Raw genomic sequence first — 27,504 nt, forward strand, 5'->3', positions numbered from 1 at the left:
CTGACCGCCAAGAATTCAGCTTTTGATGAGCAAGCTGGAACTCTGGCAAGTGAGGATACAAAAGACTGTTTCATCGCTCCGAGGACGCCAACAATCAGGACGACGAGCTTGACACGGTAACCTGGGTAAAGTTTGCCAATTTCAAACAGGAGATCCTGATATATCTGTCTTTTGTGCTCTTCTTTGGCTGAGATGTTGTATTCAGCCGGGGCCGAGAACTCAATGACATAAATGTCACGAGTAGCCTTGTCGAAGAGCATAATATCAGGTTTGTTGTGATCTATCCGCCGAGTTGTTGCAAACGGCATGTTCCAATAAATTTTGCAACTGTCATTCTCAACAACCTGGGGAATATCTCCTGGCAGATAAGGCAGCACTGGTGTCATATCAATACCGTAGTAATGACGAAGATAGTAGTACAGTACTCTCAGGGCAGCATTGTGACGCTGGATGTATGCACCTCTCGCCAGCACAGGACATGCTGACAAAATGTGCATAAGCGTCTCCGGATGTTGTTTACACGCCCTGCAGGTCGTGTCCGGGAGCTGCACCTGGAGCACCTTGCTACGGTACTCTAGAGTGTTAATGACACCATCTTGGCAAGCAAATATGAACCCTTCAGTCTCGGACATCAGGCCAGCTGACTTTAAGAAGGAAAAGGTCAGCTGGGTGGACAAGCCATGATCACGCACGTGTTTGAAGAACACGCTGTGCATAGACTTGTCCATCAGTTTGCCTAGGAGTAGTTTTTCCTCGGCATTCCTGATGGCGCTCTTGAATTCCTCCTTTCGGAGTTCCATAAGAGCGTTTATTTCTCCAAGACCAAGGGTTCTTGCCGCATATATTGCTGCCTTATACAAGAACGACCCCTTATGCGCATTTTCATGCTTATGAACAATTTGCATAAGAAAGTCATCCTCATCTGCAGTGAAATTGACAACTTCGTGTGTTAAACCCAGGACTAAACGATCGTGAAGCCGCTCCAAGCTCTGCAAACCTCTCCCACCGATTGACCGGGAGAGGTATAATCTGGCGACTGATGAATTGGGGTGCATGCTCCGGTTCATGTTGATAGTCTTACGGGTTCTGATGTCGAGATCTCGCAGATCCTTTCGGGCCCATTTTAAGATACCGAAAGAGTATAGTAAGACTGGGACAGCGAGCGTGTTAGTAGCGGAGACTTTATTTTTGCCGGAAAGTTCGGAGGACCAGATTTTCCGGAGTCTCCTAACATACTCGCTACGGAGAGTTGCTTGGACTTCGGAGACCGCATGCATGCGGTGCTCTTCCATTCCTAGATATCTATACAACTCTCCGGCGCCTAATTGTCTTAAAACGCTCCCATCTACCAACTCGACATCATCACCCGTAACAGAGCACTTACCCCTCGCCAGATGTACGACCGCACACTTGTCCAACCCAAAAGACATTCCGACATCCCGCGTGTACTCTGCTACGATGTTAAGGGCCGCCTGTAGATGATCTTCATCAGCACTATACAGCTTCAGGTCATCCATATAAAGCAGATGGGTAATCGAGTATTTTCGATCACCCGGAGGCCCCACAGAGTACCCACGAGTTTTACGGAGAGCAACAGATATAGGCAGCAGTGAGATGCAAAACAGCAGAGGGCTCAAGGAATCACCTTGGAAGACCCCTCGTTTGTACTCTACAACTCCGGTTATGTGCAATGCGTTTCCACTTCCAATGTGAAAACGCGTTCGCCAGAGCTGCATTGTACGCCGAATGCATTCCACTATTTCAGGATTGACCCCCAGGCATTTGAGGAGATATAAAATCAACTCATGAGAAGTTGAGTCAAATGCCTTGCGATAGTCGATCCAGGCCATTGACAGGTTGCGTTGATAGTAGATCGCATCTTGTGTGACACATCGATCAACTATCAAGTTCTCTTTGCAACCTGACAGGCCTCTTTTGCTGCCACGCTGTTCATATATCTGTTGCCATACAGGTCCTATGTCCTGCAAGATACGGTTATTCAAAATTTTTGTAAAAATTTTATAAACCGCATTCAAGCAGGTGATAGGCCTGTAATTCTTTGGGTCAGATAAGTCACCTTTTTTTGGTATCAGTACGGTTCGCCCTTCCACGAGCCAGTCTGGAATCGGTTCGTCAGCTCTAATGTACGATGTAAATATACGGGCCAGATGGAGGTGGGTAGAAGTAAACTTCTTCCACCAAAAGACATTTATGCCATCTGGTCCCGGGGCAGCCCAATTTTTGCTGCCATTTAGAGCTGAACGAACTTCATTCACACTGACTACAGGGCTCTCTTCATCAGCATTCTGTCTACGGTGTTCCCGACAGAATGCTTTAAAGTCGTGCAGAGCTGGAGTATTGGCGTTCACGTTTGGTTGATCTCCATACAACTCAGTCCAAAAAGCTTCCACCCGCTCAGGTGTTGGATAATTCCCGGTAACATCGGTCTTTGGTGTCAGAAAGCGTGAAGGGCTGGATCGAAACAACGAGTTGTCGACCAACCGCTTCAGCCTTTTCTCTAGTGACTTTTTGGCAGTCACTAGAGCCCGCAATTTATTGAGAGACTCTTCCTTGATGACAAGAAGAGTACTCTTATTCAGTGTGTGATGACGCCACCGAAGTTCAGCAGCAATGCGCCGAATTCGAGGCGTGTATGCTCTTTGAGTTGTTTCAAACTCAATCACACACTGAATGCGGGAGACCTGTTTCCGGGATCTGTCAATTTTGAGTCCAAGTTGTGAGATGCGCTGTCTCAACCTTGCCTCGATCGAGAGACAATGTCTCTCTCTCGGAAAAGCCGAAACTGCTGCACCATACACAACCTGGCTCACAGTGAGCAGGGTGGAATCCTCCAGGATGTTTGCACGGAGATTTTCATTTACCGCTTCTAGCTGTTGTTGGGAGTAAGTTATCTTTTTAGATATACTTACTTGCCGTCCTATCAAGGGATTGTTGTCATCCAAGGAGGAACGGCGTCGCTCTTGGTGTAATTGCGCCGGAAAGGAAAGTCTATTAGACTGCCTTCTATCCGGCACAAGCGATCTTCTATTACGCCGAAGATAAGCGGCATAATTACGCAGGTGTTTCGGCGTAAAATGTGCTAGCTCCGGATGCATATCACTCCAAAGAGTGTGCATCCGGGCCATATAACCGCTCACCCCCGGCTCGCTACGTTGGTAGCACACCAAGAGGTCGACTCGTAGTTCCTCCGTCCACTTAAAGTAAGTCCTTAAAGCGCCAGGGTCGTCATCGTTCATCGGGTCCGGCGTGCTCTTCCCACCTGATGAATGGTCCTCATCCGAAAAGGACCGGTTGTGGGGAGCACTTCTGAGATTATTTCTCGTTGTAACTCAGTATTTCAATGCAGTGGGTAGTTGGCCCACTGCACCTGTTACGTCGTTCGCCTACAGACCTGGTGTTATGGTCTGCGTTTCCCGCGATGCGCCACTTGGAGGCCACGTAACAAGCCCGCTTATTATTATTATTATTATTATTATTATTATTATTATTATTATTATATCTATGATATATTTTTTCTAATTCGACAGAAAATTTCCTAAAAATGAGTACCCACAAAATTTTTAACTCCTCCCTTAAGCATATGTGGAGTTTGGGTCACATATCACATATGTAACATCTGTATACTTATCTCACATATGATGATACATTTTTAGTAATTTTTTAATATAGACTTATGGGTAGTTATTTTAAAGAAAATTTCATCCTCTATTAGAAAAATATAATAAAAAAAATTTTGTTATTATTATTTTCGATTGAAAAGTATTCTTTCATTTCAATTCATGACTTGAATTTAAAATAAACTTCCTCTACTCAACTTCTGCATAAAACAGTTTGAAAATAATGAATATAAAACTGAATCGAGCATAAATGTCTGTTCGTCATTTCCATTCTTCAGGAATAATAAATTTCGTATTATATCGATCTGGATGGAACTAATTAAATCAGTGGATACAGTAGTTTTTTTCCACCCCTTCAACAGCAGAGAGTAGAATGGATAGGGCGAAAATTTAATCCGCTGTCGCAGTTCTATCAACTATTACAGTGTTTGCTGGAAAACAATTGAGTCAGTCCGTTCAATACTTTTGAGAACAAAGTGCCGGAACAACTGGCTTGTTCACGACTTTCCACAGTTGTAAACTATTTTATTACCGTTACAGTACTGAAATTTGACACGAATCATTCATCGGATCGAATTCTAGAAAATTTATTGGTTTACAAAAAAAAAATCCAATGAACAGGAACTAAACGAGAAAATATAAATATCGACTTTGGTGTTCTATTACCCGAGGGGAAATCCATTCGCTTCAAAAATCATATTTTATGAACTTACTTATGCATTTTACTCGAAATATACAAAGCATCGAATCATAAATATTCAATATTTATGGAAATTTTCATAAATTTTTCATCAATATTAAAAAAGTTTTTTATTTCAATAAATTTTTGCAATTATTAAATTTAAATCGTGCAAATGATTAAAACTATCTTTTAAATTACACACAGATAGAAGGATTTAGTTCTATTTAATAAGATTTAATAACAGATACTAAATGATTTAGTAACAAACCTTTCATTACCAAATATTTAGTAATACAGTCAACGCTCTCTGTATTTGATTCACCCGTACAGGACCATTCTCTGTATTTGACTCGCCCTTGTCCATAAGAGCTGTGTAAAATCGTCAAATACAGAGGAAGAATGTGGTCAAATACAGAGAGCGGTCAAATACAGAGAGGTCCAATACAGAGAGCGTAAGTACTAAATCATTAATTAAAGTCCATTTAGTTCCACCAAATAAATATTTAGTAGTATTTAACAAATTATTTATTGCTACTCAATAAATCGTTTATTGGTATCAAAGAAATTAATTTTTTAACTAATTTCAGCGTGTAACCTAACTTTTTAATTTAAAATAATACAAATAATTAAAATAAATAATTTAAAGCAAAAATATGAGGTATTATAAAGAAAAGAATCTCATTAAATTAGATTTTTTTGTTTGAGACATTTATATAATTTAAAATTAAACAAGTTTTTAACATATCAATAATAGACAAATTAAAAAATGTAAACTAAACTCCACTGAGAAAAGACATAAATAGAAGACATTTATTGGGAGTATGTGTGTTTTTAAAGGTTTAATAAATCTCCGAAAATCGAGCTGAATAAAATAATCTGAGTTAGTGAATAGGTTATGCATCACATTGCAATTAAAGCATAGCCATCTACCGACAATACTTGCCAAATAAATATTTAGTACTTGTTACTAAATATTATTTGGTGGAACTAAATATTTATTTTCATGTAATAAGGCTTTGTTCATATAACGAAATCATTTTTTAAACTGTTACAAATAATATTGATGGGTACAAAATATTTGTTTCTCCCAAATAAATGAATAAAAATTATGTTACTAAATCAGTTTAGTACTCCGTATTAAATTCTTCTATCAGTGCACACTTATTGACGCTCCATCTATGTGCATCATTTCCCGTGTTGCCAACATTAAAATAAAAAATAAAGTAATAAATTTTGTATTTACACTAGAATTTTTACTAGCCCTGGATAAATTCCATTCAAAATTTTTTTCCAATAGTCTCAATTTTTTTACAAGCTCAGCAAAAATAGAGTTATTAAAAAAAAATAGTTAATTTATGTCAAATTTTTTATGCCAAAAAATAACCACTTACAAAAATTAAATTCAAGCTTTTAAATTTTTGTTCTCGTAAAAAATAAAAAAAAAGTTCTCTTGTTTGCACTCATTAAAACACTCTCCATCGTGAGTGAATGATTTTGACGTATTATTTTCCACCGAGCAGCATCAAAAACAGATGGGTAAATCCGGACCAGTAATTTAATGCATAATTAACAGACAAGAACATAAAAAATATCAAAAGCGTGGAATAAACTGAGTAAAAATAAATTTATTCATCAGTAAACCCAAAAATCCACATAAATTAAATACAAAATTTAAATTATGAAACATAAGCATAAACAAGTCTATTTGCTCTTTCTCCTCAATCATAACTATAACTAAAAACTAAAAGTTGTAAACACGCTTTTGATGTTTTGCTAGTCATAATGCATCATGCTTCATGTATACATTATCAAGTACATATTCTACGTGTACACATATAGTATATGTTCATTTATATGTATTAAGGATAAAACTCTAGAAGCTCAGAGCCGAGCCGATTCTCCCCTCACATCATCCCGTAGATAAATATTCTATATTCCAAACTAACTGACCATTTTGGCGAACGCCGTAAAAAGAGAATAAAAAAGCGAGGAATTTTTCAATCTCAAAAAATCGTTTTTCACTTTTATTTCATTTCATTTCGTTCGACATTTTCTTTTTTTTTGGCAGACACGATAGAGATTTCATTTAATAGTCGCCTCAAAAAGTTCCCCGCTGATTGACTGCCCTTTCACGGAGAAATACGCCAGGGAGGATTGACATGTAGATGCTCCGGAATAAAAAAGTAACTGCTCGTTATATATTTTATTTTTCGTATTTTATATGTTTCACTATTTCTATTAATATTTATTTATTCGCTCGCTCTTTACTCTTTATGGGCCAGAAATTTACCGAGCATTTAAAATTTAATATCACCGGAAATTCACTGACCCAAAAAATAAACAAAAACTCGAGGAATTTCTCTCATCAAAATTATTTATATCAAAAATAGGCGCTACTTAAATAAATAATCATTTCATTAGGCAGGTGAATTATTAAAAGTATAAAAAAAATGCCATTCGGCCTCACCCGAAATGGAAGGTAGATTTCATGTTATATGAGATTTTCTTTATTTATGTTATTTAATTTGTTCAATAACAAATGTTTATGTAATTTTTTAATTTTCAATCCGCTATAACTTTTACACGAGTTAACCGATTATCAAGTAGTTGACAACAGCTGATGCAGTTTTTTGAATTCTATGATGAATTTCAAACCGTGAATAGATCAGATAAAAAATTTCGGAATTTGTTTGAAAAAAACGCTTTTTTCGATTTTTTTTGTCTACGATATCTCACAAACGAATCAAGCGATTTTGACCGGTCCGGCGGTGATCGACGTAGTTTTTTTTATGTTAAGAGCTGATTAGTTTTTGGTATCGGTCGGTAAACCTGTTCAAAAGTCATTGTAAAAAAACCACATTTGAAAAAAAGTCTTCATTATTTTAAAATTTTTGAATGGCCTACAAAATTAATAAAAATCTTCTTAAAGTATAAGTGTTATAGGTCAAATTGAAGGTCATATAATCAGCTTCACCATAAAGTTTCCAGAAATAAGCTCTTTTCTGTCAGTCAAAAGTTATTGACGGTTAAAGTTACAAAACTTGAAATTTACAAAATTTTGAAAATTTTAAATGGCCGCCATTTCTAAACTAATTAACCGATTTTGCTCATCTTCGAACTCGATCTCGGTAATTACCCAAAGAATATGTGTACCGAGTTTCATCAAGATCGGTTGAAAACTTTTTGAGATATCCTGATGACAAGGCTGGTTATATATATATATATATATATATATATATATATATATATATATATATATATATATATATATATATATATATATATATATACTAGCTGACCCGGCAAACGTTGTTTTGCCATATAAATAATTTCCTAGGAATTTCTAGTGTAGACAAAACATAGCTTACATATTGTAAGTATGTATGTATGTTAAAATGTGTATATTGTATGTATGTAAGAATGTGGTATATGCGTGAAATAAGCATGGAGCGCTGTGAACGATGAGGGAATATAAAAATAACAAAAGGCAAACATTATTTTTAAGTTATTATAATTTATTCCTTAAAATTATATATCATTAATTAAACAATTACGACAGTAACACTATTAAACAATATCAATCTCTTAATGCTATAGCGTGAACAATATTTTTTGTTAGTCCATCTTTAGCTAACACAAACAAACTGGATGGTTTACCCACTCGAGAGCATGCCACGTATAATTGTCCGTGTGAAAAACATGGTGTTCTCAAATCTAATCCACAAACAGACATCGTTTGACCTTGGAATTTGTTGATAGTCATTGCAAATGCCAATCTAATCGGAAACTGAATACGTTTGAAATGAATTGGCACATCTGTAGGTATAATAGGAATCCGTGGTATGAGTATATTTTCACCTCTGAACTTGCCATTTAAAATCCTGGCTTCGATCACGTTTTTCATTAATTTTTGAATGACTAATCGCGTACCGTTGTACAGCCGGGGCGGGTTCAAATTACGAAGCAAGATAATTGGAGATCCAACCTTTAATTGTAAATTATGCGGTGGCATGCCTGGCAAATCCAGTGAGTTCAAAAACTCTGTGGGAAAATTTACTGCTTCGCTGTCGTCGCAAACTGTATCAATAGATTTATATGATACCAAGTTCCCTGGCAACAACATTTGTATCTTCAGATTTAAATTGTCAACGTCTACATTTTTTGCCGCTAAAATCGCTCTTTCTGCAAGCCACTCATGATTTATATACTGTGTGTGTACATCGGGAAATATTTGTTCAATGAGAGTATCTTGCGAATCAGCGATTGTGCAGAAATCGGTCGGTAATTTTACGTATCCAGTTTCATCTATAGCAACTTTTCCATCACCGATATCTAAGAGTTGTTTTGAAAATGTTTCAGCGGATGGATCTTGAAGCATTTGAACGCGCATATTTATTTTTAGCTGTAATTTTTCAACATTACGCTACAATGGAGATGATTTTAAGCAAGCGTTGATCTCATCAGCGTATGTTGAACGCGGAATGACTGGAAGTGTTTGTCTGAAATCACCTGAAAGGACCAACAGAGTTCCGCAAAATAGTTTGTCACTGTTTTTAATATCTTTCAATGTTTTGTTCAACGCCTCAAGTGAATGTTTGTGTGCCATAGTACATTCATCCCAAATAATAATTTTACAGCGTTTCAGCACAGTGGCCATGGACGATTGTTTCTTAATGTTGCATACTGCGTCAGGGTTATTCTGAATATTTAGTGGCAGCTTAAATACTGAATGAGCTGTTCTACCTCCATCCAATAAAGTTGCTGCAATGCCCGATGATGCAACGGCCAATGCGATGCCATTATTTGATCGTATTTCAGCAAGAATTAGCGAAATAACGAATGTTTTGCCAGTTCCACCCGGTGCATCCAAAAAGAAGAACCCACCTTGTCCAGCTGAAACTACGAGCATAATGCGATCATAAATGGTTCTTTGTTCCTCATTCATTAGTGGGACATTGCGGGCAACAATCGCTGCCATTTCTACAGTACTGTACTGCAGTTCACGATTCATTTCAGTATTCATTAAATCAGATGCAGTTCGATTTGGCGAATTCATACCGAAATTACTAAGTGGTAAGTTGGCAATGACAATGCAAAGATCCTCAATAGCAATCAATGCTTCATTGTACATTTCGTCGCTGAATGTTATGGTTAGATCGTGGCACCGTATACGATGTTGATGCAATATATCATCAGTCATTGAATCTTTGTGATTTTCCCATAATATCTGTGCTCGGGCTGGGAAACATGTAGTCAACACTATAGCGAATAGTAGACGAATTTGTATTGCTGTACAGTTCAATGCAGCTTCAGCAAGCATGCATTCCCACTGGTTGTCGTCTTCCAGCAAGCCGAGTGCAAGGCATGCATCTTTATACGTTGGATATTGTTGCCCATTCACTTTACGTATATCTTGAAATGATAATGGGCCAGTAACATTAACCAACAACAGTCGAAGATAAAAGCACTCCGTGTGTCTTGGATTGACTGTAAATAATCGCCCCAAGGCGTTTGATTTAAATAAATTGAGACATGCAGCAACTGGTGAGCCTTGCTTGCGGGGCATCCATGTTTTTGTTTGAGTCCATGTGAAATAGCGTGGTACTTGTGAATAGAGTAATGTTCGTGCAAAGGCACCAAAATCATCCGCACGATTACACAATTCAAAAATGCAGTGAGTGTAGTTTTAGGTGGATTTATTGCACGATCAATCGCTGTCTCGTTCGTGAAAAATACACGCTGACCGTTTTCAAGATGGATGGCTAACTGAACAACTGCTGGATCCCGTTCATGAATTGGAAAACCAAAGATACGCCAAGCAGCTTCATTGGAGCTAATGTACCGACCAATTTGGTAGAGCGTTATTTCATCGTTTTTATTCACTGGAGGAGCATTCACATTAGTATTTTCCACTCTAAACACAGCCATATCACTGCCTTTATGGACATACTTGCAAATGTATTTGATGCTCTTCACAGAACTGCAGAACTCAACATTAATATGAGCATTATATGTCTTGCTCAGCAGAGGCGAATATGGCACCACCCAACGATTGTCAATATCAATGTCTGTGTTGATGATATTTTTAATAAATGATTGTCCGCCATTTTCAGGATTTCTTCGACGATATATTGGGTATCCGTCGACATTTGTGACCGTATCATTGGTAAAATCTTTAGGGAAATTTTTAGTACATTTTCCATCAGCCATGCAAGGTGATGAACTATTAAGAGTACCACATGGACCATGAATCATGTTTGTTGTAACAATATCAAACAGCAGTTGGTCAGTGGATGGATCTGAAATTTCCGCAAAAATGATACTATCGATTTCTTCAGGACGGATTTTGTCGATGAACCAAACCAAAATGTGTGCATGAGGTAATCCTCGCTTTTGCCACTCAACCGAATACATCCAGCAACGTGTGGGACCAAATACATGTGATTTAGTAATGAAACTTATTAAAGACTTCAATTTTTGTCTGAACACACGTGCTGTAATGTCATGGCGATGTATTGCATTTTGGCCAGGCAGTAGCAAAGATGTAATCTCTGGCCATTTTGGATTACATGTGAACGTGATAAATAAACATGGTCGTCCATATTCGCGCACGAAAGTCAGAGCATCCTGTATATATTCTTGCATATGACGTGGACTGCCTACGTACGATGATGGTAAAATGACATGGTTACCAATTTCGGCGATGTCGGCGTTGTTGTTAATAGCGTCTCGCAAATGAATGTACTCTTCCGCGCGCAGCTTTTGTTGATTATATCGTAAGTATCGTAGTCGTTCGCTCTCAATCTTCGCGTACATGTCGACCATGAATTGTTGACAAAGCTCACGACATCGTAAAATGACGTTGTCCAGGCCACGTCTAATCATTAATCGGTACGCATAATAATCCTTTGAGCTAACGTTCTTGTTTGTTTCAGCTCCTGTAATATTTGTTCATAAAAATTAATTTAAATTTATTACGTTCAATAATTTAATTGTTTTGTTAAATGATTAATGATCAAATTAATAATCAATGAAGTACCTGATACGGGATCTCGTTGTTTTATGTTTATGCAATATCCGTCTTGTCCCTTCCAGAATATTAGCGGATATTGGAGAGCGTCATATGAACGATGTGTGTCAGCAATGAACTGAAGATTATTATTTCTTTTACGAATCACAATTTCTCGTGCAGCTGTACAATCGCCAACCATGATTCCAGCAACATCATCAACAACGGGTGCATTGAATCTACGAATATGCTCTCCAGCTGGTGTTTTATCAGGATTAATGACGATAGCGTGATTATCGCTTTGTAATTGGTGCATATGTGATTTGAATATTTTCAACAACTCGTTGTGCTCGTTCAAAAGAGCATCTAACTCGCTGACGATGCGCCTGGCATAAAGTGAATCAAGGTTATTATAATCACAACGTGCATTCACGCGATTGGCAAGTGCGCTTCCGGAATCCTCGCCGCCCATAAAGTAGATTTGTAAGAATTTATGTGGTTCGTTTGGCATTGGCAGCAGTGAGCCCATTTTATGATAAACTTGGCCTCTGATTTTGAATGTAGAATTGAATTGTTGACCATTTGCATTAGTATTTCGAACTATTTCTGTTGCTCCGAACGATGTCATTTGAAAGCATGAATTGAATCTTCGAATTGACTTCAGGAACACGTTAGAATCTGGATTCGTGCCGATAAGTAAGCCGTTCAATGGTTCAGGTGGTGTTTCAATTTCAGGTAGTTGCACTTTTCCTGACGCGCTCAACACATCCCAGCTGGCTCATTTTTGAATTTCAGAGCATGACAATGCGGACATTCCTTGTCCATAGCACCAATTACCACTTTTGAATGAGCATAATATTCAATATCGGGCTCATACTGGAATGCTAGACGCAGGAATGAATCAGATATAAATTCTCGATGTACCTGTTGTCGTTGTTGGTCATTTGTTCTTCGTCTATTGACTGTGAAACGGCGTGATTGTCGTTGTTCTAATCTTCTGACTTCATTGCGTTCAGCTTGTGTATCTTCTGGCTCTTCTTGATGCAATTGCGCCATTCTGACACGTGCATCAGTATTTTGTTGCTGGATTTGTTCTTCTGTTCTTTCGGATCTGCTATTTCGCAAGTTTCGAGCTTTACTTGTACTGCGGCTCAAATCAGCCCCTTTGCGTTTTCTTGGCTTTGCTCACTGTACAAAATATACATAAATAGAATTAATGAAATTATTTAATGATGAAAAATGTTAAAAGTATAATTAAGGCCAGGATTTTTGCCGCAGTTTTGAAATGATTAGTTTTAATTTATGAAATTATAACAAAAATATAAGTTTTATGGAAAAATTTTTCAAACAAAAGTAAAAAATTAAATTTTATGAAAACATTGTCTCTTATAATTTTTTCATACAACCAATATTTCCATTGACATTTCAAAATAAAGATTCATAATGATTGATTTTTTGGAAACTATAAAAATCTTAATTGTTCAATTACATTTTTTTAATAAAATTAAAATAAAATTACATTTTTATAAGATCAACAACATTTTCGATTTAAATAAAAAAAAGTATACTTACAACACAAAATCCGTTGTTATTGGAAGCTCGTGTCACGTGTTGAGTACTTTTGAGGTTATAAAATCACTTGATTAAATAATCGTGCAAAATACACTCAAAATTGATAATTTAATTATTATTGATAAAATAGGAATGATTAAAAGTTAATATGAGAGTTACACTGAGATAGCAAAATAATAATTGTCAACGTTACTACTACACTTGATGCATAAACAATAATGATGGCCGACAACTGTGTAGGAGTGAGAAAGAAAGGAGACCGGCTGTTCTCATCCCTACTCCGTGCTGTTTACTGGGTCAGAAGTGACACCTGTAGACATCTGGCGGGGATAACTAATTAAATGACGATTGATCAGTTTTCGACCGGAGAGGAAAAATGATTAAATTACTAAAATGGCTATTAAAAAATAAGGGTTGATCGTAGAAGGGTGAAAATTGAGGATTGTATGTATTTTTGTATGTTGTATCATAAAAAAATAGAAATTAAAAATTTTGTCTAAAAAATAAAAAAAAAAATTTAGGGGTGGACTACCCCTAACATTTAGGGGGATGAAAAATAGATGTTGGCCGATTCTCATAGATACCGGATAAGCGCAAAAAATTTCATCAAAATCGGTCAAGCCGTTTCGGAGGAGTATGGCAACGAAAACTGTGACACGAGAATTTTATATATTAGATTAGATGTATACAGAGTGTCCCAGAAGTAACGGATGCCATTGTAGCATCTGATAAACAAAATAATTCTGAGACGAAAAGTCCTTAGCCATTTTTTGATCAGACGCATAGATAATTAATTATTAATTAAAATAACGTCCTTCTATGCGTAAGAGAGAGAGAGCACTAGTGTCAAGTCAAGTGCGTTCCAACGAAGACGCTTTCACGTGTGAATGTGTAAGTAATTATATGTGACTACGTTAGCTATAGAAACTAGTTAGTCATACAGTTAGTTGTGTCTTTGTTTGGCACATACTTTACTGGACACTGGCGCTCTCTCTCTAACAAATAAAGAGACGTTATTTTTAATTAATAATTAATTATCTATGCGGTTAATTGAAAAATGGCTAAGGACTTTTCGTCTCAGAATTATTTTTTTCATCAGATGCTACAATGGCGTCCGTGACTTTTGGGACACCCTGTATATTAGATTGTTTCAAAAAAATCGACAATTTTTTTTTTTCTTATTAATATTGAAAATATTGTTCAAAATGACAAAAAAAATCCTGTAAAAATTAGAGTTCTTAATATTAATATTAAGAGGTGCCGAGTCGAAAATTTCAATTTCCCATTTGATTAACGTGGAAAAATTTTTTTTTCTTACTTTGGAATTTTGTAACTCTTTAACAAGTCATTGTGTTTATTAATACTGACTTCATAATTACAGCTGACTAATTACTCAATGAAAGCAAATGGGTATAGGTAATGTATGTTGTATGTGTGTGTGTGTACAATAGAAACTATATGAGTCATTGATTCCAATACTTCCCCTCAATGACGTTACTCTTGATGTTCTTGATCAGTTAATCCGATCATCTTTGCCAGGGTTGCAGTCTTGTGTGGTCCTAGTGGTTTTGTTAGGATGTCAGCCTGATTCGCGTCTGTTGGGCAGTAAGTTGCTTTTATGATACCCTTCTCCTCCAAGTCTCGGGTATAAAAGTACTGCGTGTCGATATGTTTGCTGCGGGGATTTGGTCCAGGTGCGTGGATATTACTAAGACATCCTTGATTATCCTCGAAGATTATGGTGGCTGATTTTTGCGGATGGTCTAGGAATTCCACCAGCTTCCGGATGAGTACGCATTCCCTTGATGCTTCTGATAATGCGACTATTTCAGCCTCTGTTGACAAGACCGATACGCATGTTTGCTTCTTGCTTGCCCAGCTTATCGTTCCATTGAACAATTTGAACAGATATCCTGTGTTCGACTTTCTTGAAGCTCGGTCCTCTGCCCAGTTTGCGTCAGCATAGCCAAAAAGTTCTTGGATGTTGCTGGAATTGGAGCTGAGACGGAGTTTGTAGTTCTTGGTGGCCTTCAGATATCTACATATCCTCTGGAGCTCATTCCAATCAATTTTTCGTGTACCTTTGATATGCTGTGCTAATATTGCCACTGGCGCACTAATATCAGGTCTTGAGTTTATGGCGATGTACAATAGTTTTCCAATTAATTTACTATAGTAGTCGATTTTTATTTCGGGTGAATCGACACGATTTTTCTCATAATTAGTGTCCATGGGGTGATTAGAAAATTTTGCATGCTCGAGCCTTGATTGGATTAATACCTTTTCAATATAATTTTGTTGACTTATAAGATAATCGCCGGCTTGGTTTCTAGTGACCTCTATTCCAAGATAGTATTGAATGTCACCGAGGTCTGTAATAGTAAATTCCTGGGCAAGTGCTTTAATTACTTCATTTATTCTTGATAATTTGCTGCAGGCGATCATGATGTCATCTACATGTACAACCAAGTATGAGCGAGTGTTGTTTCCATGTTTATATAAACAAGGATCGCTTTCGCATCGTTCAAAGCCGTAATTAGTGAGAGTTTCATGTAGTTTATCATTCCAAGACTTTGTCGCTTGTTTGAGACCATAAATACTTTTATTTAGCCGGCATCCAAATTCTTCTTGTCCTTTCTTTTCATGTCCAGGGGGCTGTTTCATGTAAATTGTTTCTTTGAGCTTTCCATTAAGAAAGGCTGTTTTTACGTCCCAATGCTTCACATGGAGATTTTCTTTACCAGCTATAGACAACAGAGCTCTTACTGTCGTGGTTTTGACAACTGGTGCGAAAACCTCTTCATAGTCCACTCCAAATTTCTGGGAAAATCCTTGGGCGACTAGTCTGGCCTTGAATTTATCCGGGGCATTTCCTGGTGTTCTTTTGATCTTAAAGACCCATTTGCACCCAATGGCTATCTTGTTCCTTGGGATTGGCTCAAGATCCCAGGTTTCATTTTGTTCTAGCGACTCGAGCTCTTCCACCATGGCCTTGTTCCATTGTTCAGCGTAAGGCCCATTTAGAGCTTGTTGAATTGTCCGTGGTTCTTCATCGTCGTTCAGCTCATTCGGTTGGTAGTCCTGCTCCATTTCTTCGTCATGAATGATCGGATTATTTGGTTCATTTGGTACCTCTGTGATCCTCTCTATCAAAGGTACATCATCTGCATCCTCAGATGGCCTTGGGGAGTTTGTTGAGGCTTCCCCTGATCCACGCGGTTCATCTTCGGATGACTTTGTTAACAATTCATTGAAAGATTCCGAGGGAATGTATATAATTTCTTCGGGTTTTCCAGTCGATGGGGTTTTTTCTTCCAGGTAAAAATCTGTTTTGGAACTGACTCGAAAGAAATTTTCACCTTGAACACGAGAATCTTCGATGAATTTTACGTCTCTGCTAATAATAATTTTTCCTGAGGATCTTTCAAGCAGTCTGTATCCTTTCGAGTACTGCACATAACCTAGCAGTAAACATTCTGTTGCTTTTGTGTTCAACTTATTGCGTTTTTGTTTAGGAATATGGGCATAGGCTTTGCACCCAAATTCTTTCAGATGTTTTACATCGGGTTTTCTGTTGAGCAAAAGTTCGTATGGCGTTAAGATTCTTTCCCGGGTTGGTAAACGGTTCTGTAAATATACTGCTGTTAATGCAGCTTCACCCCAGTATTTATTGGGTAATTCTGCGTCTATTAACATCGTTCTGATTGCCTCGACTAAATATCGGTTTCGACGTTCCGCAACGCCATTTTGCTCCGGGGTGTACGGTGTGGTGTGTTGGAATTTTATTCCATGATGTTTTAGGTGTTCATTCAACTCCTGGTTAGCGTATTCTCCTCCTAAATCAGACCTGAAGGCTTTGGGTTTTGTCTTGAATTGAGTGATACAAAACTGGATGAAGTTTTTGATCACTTCCGTAACTTGAGACTTTTTGCGTAACAGGAAAATGTACGTGTAGCGGCTATAGTCGTCGATCAGGGTCATGATATATTTGCGTCCTCCAGGTGTTTCTGTCGGCATTGGTCCACACAGATCAGTATGTAACAGGTCCAGCGGTCGATGAGTGGTGCTCGATGCTTTCTGTGGGAAAGGATTGCGAGTGATTTTTCCTTTAATACAACATTCGCATACCTGTTTTATTGGACAGTCGTTTATCTTTATTCCCGTGACTAAATTATTACTAGAGAGATACCTAATTATCTTTGGGTCGCGATGTCCAAATCTTGCATGCCAGTGGTGGATGCAATCCTCGGGATGTTGTGGTAGGACCGCGTATGCGTAGTCAGGCCTTCTCAATTTATATACTTGTCCTATGGCGTCACCAACAGCTATTTCCTCGTTGGTTTTGGTGAATATTGCCATCTGATTATTCATAATTTTTAAATGGAAGCCAAGTTTATCCAATGTGCCTATGGAGATGAGGTTACAGTCGAAGTTAGGGACATATAACACGTTAGTGAGATTGAGTAGAGTAGTTTTTCCTTCTCTAGTTAAACATTCGATCCTTCCTTGTCCTATGCCGTGTGCTTTGCATGCTTGGCCGTTTGCTACAAGTACTGATGATGTATAATTTATGTCAATGGTGTCAAAAAAACTAGCATTATTAGTCATATGACTGCTGGCAGCTGAGTCAAGGAACCAATTAGTGTTGCATGTGTTTGAGGTAACAATGTATGCTTGGTGTGGCGTTGTTTCGTGAAAACTATCATCATTTTCATCATCACTTGAAAGGTTTTCGATAACAGCTCTGGCTTGTGCTTTCTTAAATCTTTGTTTCTTTTTCCAAGAAATATACTTTGGACATTCTGATTTCATGTGACCGATTTCATGACAAAAATAACACTCGACGTAAGCTTTACTTACATTTGCTTTCATTGCTGAGTCATAATCCTCGCTTTGTCCTAAGCTTTTTCGCCTTTTAAATTCACTAATTAAGGTTGCTTTGACGATATCAATGGTGAGCTCATCTTCTGGCCTTGAAGCAAGAACTGATATTAATGTATGGTATGATGTCGGCATGCTTCTAAGGATGATCCACGGACCAAATTCAATTGCGCTTCTGTTACCCAGGGCCGTGAGATTATCGATGAGTTCCTGAATTTTTGCAACATGTTTCTCCATGTCTTCGTTATCCTGGTATTTTAGTTGTAGTAATTCGACTATTAATGAGAATTTGTTTAGTCCACTAGCCTTTTCATGGTACTCCTTTAGAGCATCCCAGGCTTCTTTTGCAGTGGTTTTGTTGCGTATAAGAGATATTTGTGTGTCCTCAATTAACAGACATATCGTGCCAAGTGCTTTGTCATCGCGCTGATCCCACGTGTCTTGCGCGTCCTCACCCGTGGTAGGCCTTAGGTTTGCAATCGCCTTCCATGTACCTTCACGCTTCAGAAGTTTTTCTATTTTAAATTTCCATACTTGGTAATTATTGTTATTTAATTTGGCAATGCCAAAAGTAGTGTTTGTTTCTGCCATTCTTAAATTTAAGCACTAATGGAATCGATCACTACACGACGCTTCAACTCTTAAACTTTACTTTTTCTTGAACTTTACTTTTCCTTAAACTTTACTTTTTCTTGAACTTTACTTTTTCTTAAACTTTACTTTTTCTTGAACTTTACTTTTTCTTAAACTTTACTTTTTCTTGAACTTTACTTTTTCTTGAACTTTACTTTTCACTTTCCTTTAAAAAAAAAATTAGGAAAACGGTTGACCCTGAAGGCCATCCCTGCAACTTCCCGCTACTTTCGTAATTAAGCGCTCAACATCGCACATTACGTTTTTAAACTCAAAGAGCTCGAAAAACATAATTTTTGTGTAATTTTGAGCTTTCCGAGCTCAAAAGTCTGATAGAAGTTTAATAAAACACTATTTTTTGAATTTTCAAACCGCAATAACTTTTGAATGAATGAACCGATTTTCAGGCGGTTGGCAACATTCGACGCAGTTTTTCAAATTCTATGATACATTTTTAAACACAAATTGATTAAGAGCTGATTAGTGTTGTGAATTGATAGATCGAGCCGTTTAAAAGTTATTCGAAAAACCACATTTGGAAAAAAATTTTTTCGCAGTTTTTCTAAGATTTCTCAAAATCTATCGGCCCAAATCAGTCCAACTTGTATTTAAAATCTGAGTTTAGTCGAAGCCTTTCGAATGGCACCAACCGCGATCAAACCGGTCAAGCCGTTCAAAAGTTATGAGAGGTTTACACACACACACACACACACACACACACACACACACACACACACACACACACACACACACATCCGTACATACATACAGACACTTTCGCGGGAATCGTCAGGGAAGCTTCCTAAGACCTCAAAACGTCGAGATTTGACGAAAACTCGATTTTTGAAAAACGGGGTAAAAACAATAACATCCCGATTTTTGGAAATTTTCAATTTTTCTAGCAGGAAGTTAAAAGAAGTGTGTAAAGTTCAAGATATTATTAAAAATGATAACAAAATTTTGAGGCCTGTCCTCAGAAGTTTTAGCAATCTATGCTATAGTAATATGTATAAATTTCGAAGAATGTCTTGAAAATAAGTGGAAATTTTCAGCACAGACCTGAAAATATATATATGGTCTCAAAGTGCACATAAGTCCTCAAACAATACATTCGCTCGAAATTGTATCAAAATTTTGAACTCATGTCCTTGAATTATAAGGAATGCTTTAAACATTGGAGACAGTCTTCGAAATTTTAACTTTGAAATTTATATATAAAAAAAAAAAAAACTCTCATCCCCGATTGCCAATTGTATTTTTAACGTAATTAAAGAAAAAAAATAGGGTGTCTCAAACTATACGTTACACATATATATATATATATATATATATACATATAGACACAGTGACAACATCGCGAGGGTAGTCAGGGAAGCTTCCTATGACCTTAAAACGTCGAGATCTGATGAAAACTCGATTTTTTCAAAACAGGGTGAAAACAATAACTTCCTAATTTTTGAAAATCTTCGATTTTGTTAGTGGGAAGTTAAAAATGTCGCAGTGATTTTAAAAAAACACTTGTTTTCAAATCTTTTATTGACGATATCTTTTGAACTAATTAACCGATTTCTACGTTTTTGGCGGCAATCGACGCGGTTTTTTAAGCTCTATAAATTATGCTATGTCATCAAAAGTGATCCGAGAAGAAATGACGAAGTTATGTGAAAAACACTTTTTCGGTTTTTTCGGTTTTCTTTCGTTCACGCTATCTCTCGAACGAATCAACCGATTTTGATCGGGTTGACGCCGATCGGCGTGGTTTTAAGCTTAAGGGCGGATTAGTTTTTGAAGTTGATCGATAGAGCCGTTTAAAAGATATTCCAAAAACTACTTTCAAAAATGATTTTTTTCTTATTTTTTTTAAGATTTTTCAAGATTTCTTAAAATCTATCGGTCCGAATCGGTTCAAATTCTCAGGAAATCTAAGTTCAGCGTAGCCCTTTCGAATGGCACCAACTGCGATGAAATCGGTTCAACCGTTCAAAAGTTATAAGCGAGTCACATAGTCACACACACACACACACACACACACACACACACACACACATACATACATACAGACATAGTGACAACATCGCGGGGGTAGTCAGGGAAGCTTCCTGTGACCTTCAAACGTCGAGATCTGATGAAAACTCGATTTTTGCCAAACGGGGTAAAAACAATAACTTCCCGATTTTTGAAAATCTGAGATTTTTAGCGGGAAGTTAAAAAGAGGAACTTTACTTTACTTTTGCACCAGCTCCTGGGCCCATAACCTGTAGGATTTTGGGAGACAGGTGCAAGTGTAACTGACAAGACGATGCGTACAGTAGCTTGTGTTTATTAATACTGACTTCATAATTACAGCTGACTAATTACTCAATGAAAGCAAATGGGTATAGGTAATGTATGTTGTATGTGTGTGTGTGTACAATAGAAACTATATGAGTCATTGATTCCAATACGGACAAGTTAAGTCTGAACATATTTTTGTAGGAAATTGAACGCTCTACAAAAAAGCTCTCTTATAATTTTTCGATAAACCAATGCGTTTCGAAGATATTCAACTTTAAAATATAATTTATAATATTTTCTCATTTTTTTACAATTTTTTGACGAAACTATCAAGTTTATCAAAAAATTTTTCAAATTTTTTGTATTCTAAATTTTATTTGATTTCACAGATCCTTTCATTCAACTGTCAAATTTCTAATCCTATCGTACCTTGATTTGCCAATAAATTCAAATTTTTTTTTTTTCAACTAAAATTATTATTATCCATTATTTATTGGATTCTATAAGTTCATAATATTATATATTTCAAATTTATGCAATTAATTTTATTATTTTAATAAAAATGTGCTAATATAATTTTATTATTTTTTTTTTTTTGAATCTTACGCGCCAGCCTTCAGGCCTATACAAGTGGGATTTTTACGTCCTTTCCTACTATTTATTGTGCTTGATGTGTACTAAATACCATCTTTACCTCCTTTCCGCGGCTATGGCCGACTTACAGTCTGTACCCGCATTTGCCTGTGCCCCGCCCCTTAGCACAGTGACCAAGGAAACCACAGAAACCTGGCCAGGGTACAGTCGGCAAGGGAGCAAGCCTTGGAAATATTGACGTTGCTTGTATAGAAATTTAGTAACTGTAGTTTATATTTTTTACATATTGTGCGATCATTTTTTAGATACGAAATGATAAATATCAAAGTCACAATTCTTAATTATTACACGGAGAAAAATTAATAATAGTATTTACTATAGGAAAATATTAACTCCTACTATCTGGAATGGTAATAAAATTAATTAGTCCCAAAATAATAGGTGTTATCATTGATAATTCTACTAGTTACTATTATTAATGGTAACGATTACTATCGAAAACGATAATTGTAATTATTAAAAATTATAACTGCTATAATCGAACCCACACTGAAAAAATATATATGCGCATATATGCTGGCAAAAATACATATACGTCGCACATATAAAATATATACGCCACATACTTTTTTTTGCCCCCGTATATGCGGCATATATTTTTTTTCAGTACGAGAAGATGGTAACTGTAACCATCTCAGATTGTAAAAATTCTGAAAGAAAAAATAATATAAATTTATTTAATTTAATTCTTTATTTGCATCCATATTTTAGTTATGAACTTTTTTTCCTTTAAAATATTAAAACAAATAATAACACAATCGTTTAAATCCATATATGATAAAAATTTCCAAATATTAGAGCTGTTATTGATTATTTTGAATGGTTGACTATGATTATCAAAATAGCAATCATCCAAGATTTGGGTTACTAAAAAAGTCTTATTATTATCAATTATTAATATTTTTTCACAAGATAAAATAATGAAACATCATTTGATGGTTCCATTATAATTGAATTAATTGTAATCCTATCATCTATATTATTAAGAGAATATCATTAACAGAAAATATTCTATCTCTAGATTCATAATTAATAAATGACCTTATATCTTGTGAATTATTGACATTTTTACAGATATAAGCTCACTCCGACATTATACTCATCGAGACCTTTCATTTGAGTACCTACATCAATTTTTCATAAATTTATATATATGTATATATACATGGAAAATATATAAAAATTCATGTGGGTACTCAAATAAAAGCTCTTGATAAGTGTAACATCGGAATGAGCTTATATCTTTAAAAATGTCAATAGTTAAGAAAGTAAAGTACACTTTAACGAAAATCATTATACAATTAAGCAAAATTTTATTTATTATAGTTCGCAATTCTTGGCAGTCACATAGGGACTGCAGGTTGCTAGTTTTGATAATTTGTGCATTGAATTTCTTCAACAGAATGTATAACTTAAACAGGTCAATGAGTTTATTTCATCTGCTAGCTTTAAGAATATCATTTAATTCAATGCAGAAGAAAAATTACATGTAGTCAAGCTGATTCGGTGCATTTCAAAATACGATACCATCAACTGGAGCAAAGCTTTTTTGTATTCAAAATTTTTTTTGAAAATCTTGGATTTTTTGAAAATTTTTTGTAAGATTAAAATTTTTTTTTTGAAATTTGAATTTTATTGAAAATTTTGATTTCTTTGGGAATTTCAAATTTTTTTTGAAAAATTTGGCGTTGAAACTTGTTTTAGACAAATAAAAATTTAAATATACATTCAATCCGAATTTAATCCCGATTTTTTGTGTACTACACTGCGCTACAACTGCTTTTAGTTCATTCAGAAATGCATCCACGCTAACGCAAATTTTTAATTTTTTCAATATTTTTTATTAGCTTAGATAGTAGCTATTATTATTACTGATGGTAACTGTAACCATTAGGTTATATTAGGAATTACGATTTTGATAATAGTAGTAACTAGTTAAAATAATAATAGCTATTATTACTGATTACCATAATAATAGTAGTAGTTACTATCAGGATGGTAACTACTACAATTCAGATGGTTTACATAATTATTTAAATAATATTTACTACTATCGAATTCAGTTAATAGATTTTACCATAACTAGATAGTAAATTCTACTATAAAATTTTCTCCTCGTACTACCATACCATCAACAATGCTTCGAGGACGCCCCCTCCCTTAGTATCTAACCACCTTGCACTGCAACGCTCATTGTTTCGCCACTCGACGTTCTAACCGAGCTTTTTTGATTTGGGTAATAATTACCCATTGTTCTTACCTCCAAATTCGCACTTTTATTGTTGCTATAGTTTATCATTGTTTTTTGTGAATATTTTGGCTTGTATTTTAAATTAATTTTTTTGTAATTAATTAATTCTTATCCTAGAATTCTTTTTTTATGTGTTATTTGTCCAATTATTTGTTGACCGATATTTATTTTTCTCTAATTTATTTCGTAACTGAGTACTTTTTTGAATGGATGAAATCGATTATGAAAAATGGATAAAGAAGTTTATTTAATTGGTTTTCCAATAAGTGGTCTTGTTGGACGTAAACTTCCAACTTTTTAGGACGTTTTAGCTTTATTTTTCTATAATCATAAAGTACAAAAATGTAGTATTGAAGAAAGTGCTTTATTTACTGTGACCGAAGTTCAAGAACAATGAAAAAAGGCCCAAATTCCTACTTCTTAAACTCTAAATGCCATCAATAAGTTATTGAGAATTTACGAAAAGTGGAAAAGTTGCAGCGTAGTTGTAAACGAAAACAATCATCCACGCAAATCAAAAATGAAACTGTTAATAAGAATAAGTTGAAGAAGTTATTTAATATTGCTCACAAGATAGCTGCCAAAACCTTAAGTGAAGAGGGAAATGAATTATTGTTAGCCCAGAAATCATCAGGTCGGCGTGGATTTATTGATAATTTTCCACAAAAACCTCTAACATATGAAGAACTGTTGGAGGTAGATGAAGAAAATATGTATTAATTCAAGTTTTTCACAAATATTTTATGTTAGTTGCTGATTGAATAATTTATTGACTTTAAAATGATATAAAAAGAATTATAAAATATGGAGATTTTTTACTTTTCACTTTATCGGTTCAAAATTTATTTGTATTTTGGTTCAATTTCATTCATCATTTCTTTTCTTTTCGACGAGTTTAAAATAACAGTCTATTAATCAATATTTTGAATTTTAACTTCTTTGCTGAAGTATCATCCAAGGAGTGACTGTAGAGAATTTTTGGAGCTGTCATCAGTTTTTTTAATAGTTGCATCAAAAGAAAATTTTTCGTTTAAAAGTCCAGGAAAATATTTCAGAATTGTATTAAAACTACTCTAATGTCACAAAGTTAAGAAAATAAAATTAGAAAAACGGATGACCCTAAGGGCCATTCCTGCAATTTCCCGCTAATTTCATACTTAAGCGCTTAAAATTGCACTTACTACGTTATTGAGCTCTTCAAGCTCAAAAATATAATTTTCATGTCATTTTGAGCTGACGTGGTTTTTTGATGTGAAGAGCTGATTAGTTTTTGAAATTGATCGGCACAGCCGTTTAAAAGTTATTCCAAAAAAATCACATTTAAAAAAATTTTTTTTTGTATTTTTTTTAAGATTTATCAAAATCTATAGGTCCGAATCGGTCCAAAGTGTTTTCAAAATCTAAGTTTGGTCAAGCCCTTTTGAATGGCACCAACCGCGATGAAATCGGTCAAGCCGTTCAAAAGTTATGAGAGGTTTACATACTTACACACACACACACACACACACACACACACACACACACACACACACACACACACACACACACACACACACACACACACACACACACACACACACACACACACATACATACATACAGACCTAGTGATACCCTCGCGGGAATAGTCAGGAAAGCTTCCTAGGACCTCAAAACATCGAGATCTGATGAAAACTCGATTTTCGAAAAACGGGGTAAAACCAATAACTTCCCGATTTTGGAAAATTTTCAATTTTCTTAGCGGGAAGTTAATAATTTTTTCTGAAGTGGTTTTTTTGGGATAAGTTTTAAACGGCTCAACCGATCGATTCCAAAAACTAATCAGCTCTCAACCTTGAAAAACCACGTCGATCGCCGCCAATCCGAACAAAATCGGTTGATTCGTTCGAGAGATATCGTGAACGAAAGAAAACCGGAAAAAGTGTTTTTTCAGAGTTACTCCGAAATTTCTAGTTTGACCAATTGAAACTTAAAAATTATTCATAAGGCTTAAAAAACTACGTAGAATGCCGCCTACCGCGTAAAAATCGGTTCATTCATTCAAAAGTTATTGCGGTATGAACATTCAAAAAATAGTGTTCTATGAAACGTCTATCAGACTTTTGAGCTCAAAGAGCTCAAAAGCATAGAAAAGGTATTTTTTTTGAGCTCGGAGAGCTTAAAACAACACACAGATTGTACTTTTGAGCTCGAAGAGCTCATAAAAGCGGCCAGGTATTAACGGAATTAGCGGGAAGTTGCAGGGATGGCCTCTAGGGTCAACCGTTTTCCTAATTTTTTTTTTTGTCATTTCGAACAATATTTTCAATATTAATAAGAAAAAAAAAAAGTTTAGAAAATCCAAAAATGCATGTCTCATAACGCTCATTCATTTTTTAAGAAAAAAAATTAATTGTGTGATTGATTACAAAAAAAAAATTATAACTAAGCAATTTCTTACAGAGTATTTTTTATTTTTTTTTAAATATCGGCGCCTTTTTTCCTTGTCATATGCACACGCAGTCTATAAAAATCTAGCTTGATCAAGTGGCGCCATAGTTCTCACGTGACAAACAAGAAAAGTTTGTTTGGCTTTGTACGGTTGTATCGTAGTGAATTTTAATAAAAATTCAATTAAAAAAAAAAATACGTCAGCTAGGCCACTGATATGAAATACGGACCCAGTTTATCGAATTCTTAAACTAATAAAAAAGATCCGGTCTTGAAATATTATTTTGTTCGGGAGTAATCGTTGGTACATCCAAAATGGGGTGACATCCGGACGTCCACGTAAAATTTTTTCAAAACGTTTTTTTTTTTCAAAATAGCAACATGAAATGATTTTAGAAAGTAAAAGATGGTTTAATTTAAGTGTTTTTTCGGTGTACATCTTTAGATTAATGTATAAGTGTAATATGGTTATGATAGAGGCATTTAAAGATCCCAAAATTGCTTGACCTTGACGAGTCGAGTATAAAGCACAACCTCACGCGCTTCGCGCTATGAGGTGTGCAATTGACGATTTTTTTGAAACAGTCTAATATATATATATATATATATATATATATATACATATATACATACATATATATATATATATATAAATTTTTTAACCAATGGTATTTTTGGAACCTACTCGACTAATTATAACATATAATAGCAAAATCAGGTGAAAATTTCACCTTGAGGACTAATGCAATAGTTAGATTTCCAAAGAAATCTACCTGAAAATAAAAAGTAGATTAATAAATTTATATTAATTTATTTAATGATAAAAAAATGAGATAAATGAAATGAATGAATAATTAAAAATTTTCCAGATGAAAAAAAGTGTCTGAGGTCTGGGTCGAGAGTTTGGGATCCCTCTGCAAGGATAGGATGACTCGACAATCTGGGGCGATTCACTTCCGGGGACTAACGGATTCAACGAGGGAACTAACAACCCTCGTAACTTCTTACTCTTCCCTGAGGTCAATTTCCAGGTCAATTTCGAGCGGGAGTTTTTCGACTTTCACTTCGATTTCTTCTTCGTCGTCTTCATCGGATCCGGAGTACGGGAGTATTGATCCGCTGGACGTGGTGCTTCTGTTTGACGATAAGGTCAGTGTTAACGGGAGTGAAAGTGCAAGTGGTGGTGATAAAGTGCGTGAGACCTTCACCGGAATAATATTAAACGGGAGTGATTACAACGAGAGTGTGCACGACCTCACGGTTAACTTGCAAGACAATGGGCTCAACAATTGGTGGGCGATGCTTGCGGTCGTTTTGGTGGTCGGCACCGCCGCCGGGAATATCCTCGTGTGCTTGGCTATCACCTGGGAGAAGCGCTTGCAGAATGTCACCAATTACTTTTTGATGAGCCTCGCGATCACCGATCTTATGGTCGCTATTCTTGTTATGCCTCTTGGAATTCTTACACTTGTCAGAGGTA

The 27,504-nt window shown here is 35.8% G+C and overlaps 2 protein-coding genes across 3 annotated transcripts in view; one reads left to right on the plus strand and one right to left on the minus strand.

Moving 5' to 3' along the window:
• LOC123261877 (alpha-2B adrenergic receptor) overlaps positions 1-27,504 on the plus strand; it is a 153,321-nt gene that overhangs the window by 6,432 nt on the left and 119,385 nt on the right. For both annotated transcript variants that reach the window (XM_044723738.1, XM_044723739.1), the window contains exon 2: positions 26,894-27,501. In XM_044723738.1, coding sequence (XP_044579673.1) covers positions 26,952-27,501 — 550 coding nt within the window. In that variant the 5' untranslated portion in view covers positions 26,894-26,951. The remainder of the gene's footprint in view (positions 1-26,893; positions 27,502-27,504) is intronic.
• LOC123261335 lies at positions 8,744-12,273 on the minus strand. Its single transcript, XM_044722923.1, has 5 exons — positions 12,254-12,273; positions 11,360-12,102; positions 9,876-11,258; positions 8,956-9,807; positions 8,744-8,829 (listed from the first exon to the last, which is right to left on the minus strand). Exons 1-5 carry the CDS (start codon positions 12,271-12,273, stop codon positions 8,744-8,746), a joined length of 3,084 nt encoding a protein of 1,027 aa, XP_044578858.1.

This window comes from Cotesia glomerata, linkage group LG3, assembly GCF_020080835.1.
Source record: "Cotesia glomerata isolate CgM1 linkage group LG3, MPM_Cglom_v2.3, whole genome shotgun sequence".
Lineage (NCBI taxonomy): Eukaryota > Metazoa > Arthropoda > Insecta > Hymenoptera > Braconidae > Cotesia > Cotesia glomerata.

Bases quoted from the DNA above. Each gene is read 5' to 3' on its own strand.
- LOC123261335 (XM_044722923.1), bottom strand. From the start codon at position 12,273: ATGACCAACAACGACAACAG. The intron at 9,808-9,875 runs GCAAGGCTCACC...GATTATTTACAG, and splicing joins AAAACATGGATGCCCCGCAA to TCAATCCAAGACACACGGAG. The intron at 8,830-8,955 runs GTAAAATTATTA...TGGTCCTTTCAG, and splicing joins GGCCACTGTGCTGAAACGCT to GTGATTTCAGACAAACACTT.